The sequence below is a fragment of the Pipistrellus hanaki genome (genome assembly GCF_964339955.1).
Source record: "Pipistrellus hanaki genome assembly, chromosome: 1".
Lineage (NCBI taxonomy): Eukaryota > Metazoa > Chordata > Mammalia > Chiroptera > Vespertilionidae > Pipistrellus > Pipistrellus hanaki.
Genome location: NC_140503.1, coordinates 138,905,556 through 138,908,122, shown reverse-complemented (window position 1 = coordinate 138,908,122; position 2,567 = coordinate 138,905,556). Strand labels below are relative to the sequence as shown.

The 2,567-nt window shown below is 52.4% G+C and overlaps 1 protein-coding gene across 1 annotated transcript; it reads right to left on the bottom strand.

The window, feature by feature from the left end:
* Positions 1 to 331: 331 nt before the first annotated feature.
* On the bottom strand, positions 332 to 1,804 carry LOC311620966 (nuclear respiratory factor 1-like; the record flags this gene model as incomplete). Its single annotated transcript, XM_084880743.1, has 1 exon — positions 332 to 1,804. One exon carries the CDS (start codon positions 1,802 to 1,804, stop codon positions 332 to 334), a length of 1,473 nt encoding a protein of 490 aa, XP_084736869.1.
* Between the last annotated feature and the right edge of the window lie 763 nt (positions 1,805 to 2,567).

The following is a 2,567-nucleotide window of genomic DNA, read 5'->3' as shown; positions in this document are numbered from 1 at the left end:
TGTACACATATACATATATTCACATTTGCATATAAACACACTTAAGTATACACACATTTTCGCAGAAAGAAGTCCTGCCACAATTTGGCTCTTTAGGGGCAGTGAGACTAACAACGCAGTATCTTATTCCACGAATCCCAGAAAATCAAGAGTGATGCTTTAAAAAATGCAATTCCAAAATTCTCTGCCTTTCTTCCTCTTTTAAAAAAGGATTAGCAATCCTTTTCTTCCAAAGTTGAGGGACTTAACTTCGTTTGACGGCACCTCTGCAATGTGTAACAATGTCTGAAGTAGCCTAGGAAACAATGCTATGGTATGGCTGCATGTCATGTCACTGTTCCAACGTCATCACTTCCACCGCCTGGCCGTCCATGCTGACTGTGGTCCCAGGGGCCATGACCACCTGCACCGGCCAGTTGCCTTGGGTGAGGCTGGTTACCAGAGATTGGTACATGCTCTCGGGGATCTGGACCAGTCCATTAGCGTTTTGGGCTCCAGTGAGTCCTGCAACGGCTGCTGCGGTTTCCCCAGACAGGACGATGTGTCCCCCCCTTTGCAGGGTGGGTTCGGCTGATGCGGCTATTGCACGGGCGGTTGCTTCACTGTTGTGCGCCATGGTGACGGTAGCTCCCTGTTGCATCTCCTGAGAAGCTGCAGCTGCAGCATCTGCCAAGGGTGCCGCTGCCTGTGTGGCCTCTGAAGCTTGCGTCGTCCGGATGGTCATCTCACCTCCTTGTAACGTGGCCCAGTTTTGTCCCACCTCTCCATCTGCCGCAGCAGCATCATTCATCTGGGCTACAGCGACCGTGGCTGGCAATTCTGAAACATCAGCCAATGTGGCTACAGTTGCCCCTGTGCCAACCTGGATAAGGGAGACAGTGCCGTCGGGGTTCTGAAAGGTCTGGACGGCGGTCTGGGATGGAACAAGATGAGCTATCCCGTGTGTGCTCGCGGCCTGTGCCGGTGGTTGCTGATCTCCAAAAGCGTGCAGAAGGTCCTCCCGCCCGTGCTGTGTATAACAGTTTTTAACTATGGTCCGGAGCGCTTGGGTCCAGGAAACCCTCTGCTTCTGCTCCTCCGTGCGGACATCCCTCCGGACATTCGCCCACGGGATATCCTCAGGCCACCAGACGGGCTTGCAGCGTTCTTTGCCCCAACCTGGTTTCCCCCGGCCCGTGGAGGACTTGAGCATCTCTGGGATGAATGCCCGGAGCTGGGCCTGGGTCATTTTATCCACGGACACTGGGATTCCGTCCACGGTGAGAGGCGGCAGCTCTGAGACTCCCGCCGGCGGCCCCGGGGCGCGCTGGGCCAGGGCGCACTCCAGATCCCCCAGGATGGCGCTCTGGTACCTGCGCACCACGCGCTCCAAGGGCGCGGCGCCGAACACTTTGAAGACCGGACTGGGCTGGGAGGGCGAGACGCAGAGGACCACGGCTTGCTGTCCCACCCGAGTAGTATACTCCTCCAAGGTAGCTCGAAGTTTCCGAAGCATGCGGGTCCGCTGTCTCTTCCGGATGGATGGATTCGACTCGAACACGTGAGGCCCTTTCCGTCTCCTCCCTGTGGCCACGGCAGCGGCGGCAGCCATCCCTGCCGGACCTGCAGCGGCCAGATGGGCTGTGACCTCGTCGGCGGCTGCGGCGTTGAATATCTCGGAATCATCGTAAGAGGTGTCCTCTGGAGAGGAAGGCGAGTCTTCATCAGCGTTCAGCATCCTGGGGTCGGTGTAGGTGGCCGCAGGGACCCGCTGCGCTTGTGCGGCCTCGGCGTGGGCGTGGGCGTGGGCTTGGGTGGGACCCATGCGTTCGATTTGGGTCCCTCCGCGCTCCTCCACGCTCGTCCAAGTAGTTCTACTCCAAGCGGCTGCGCTACCTTGAGCCTAGGCGGTGGAGACTCCAAAGATAAACCTTTTACTAAGCCAGTTAAAGGCCTGGGGCGTGACTACCCACCCACCATAATCTGCTCAGTTAGGAATTTAGGATCAGATCACCCTGTGAAATTAACTTTCTGTTAGACATATTATAGAGCCCCTTTTTTTTATCCACCAAGTAGAAGCCAAAATGGTATGTCTCCTTAGGGAGGCTCTAAGTGGATTTAGCCAAGCCAAATCTGCCGTAATCAATTACTGTATACACAGCTATGTAGTTAATCTGCTTTTAATTGAGCTCCATCGTTGTGTTTAGTTTAAAAATGAGGATAGGTACAAACAGCGTGATTGTTTACAACACAAATATAGGCAGCTTGCAGTTTTAGAAGATCCACTGGCAAGACTGAAAGCTCAAGAGTTTAGTTTTCAGACATATTATTTTCTTTACACTTTTGTTCATGATTTCTTCACTTTCTGAATGTCACAAATCCAGCTATTTAGCTCGTGTGACATGGCAGCTGAATGGACATACCATAAAAGTTTTTATTAAAAAGAGATTCTTTCTCGTTTCTATTTATTTCTCCACTAAAACAAAAGGCAATTCCACCCTTGCCTAAAAAAGACCCCTTTTGATTACTGAAGGAATTCTTTAGTATTTTATTGACAAAAGTAGGCTACAATTCTCTTTTCATGCACA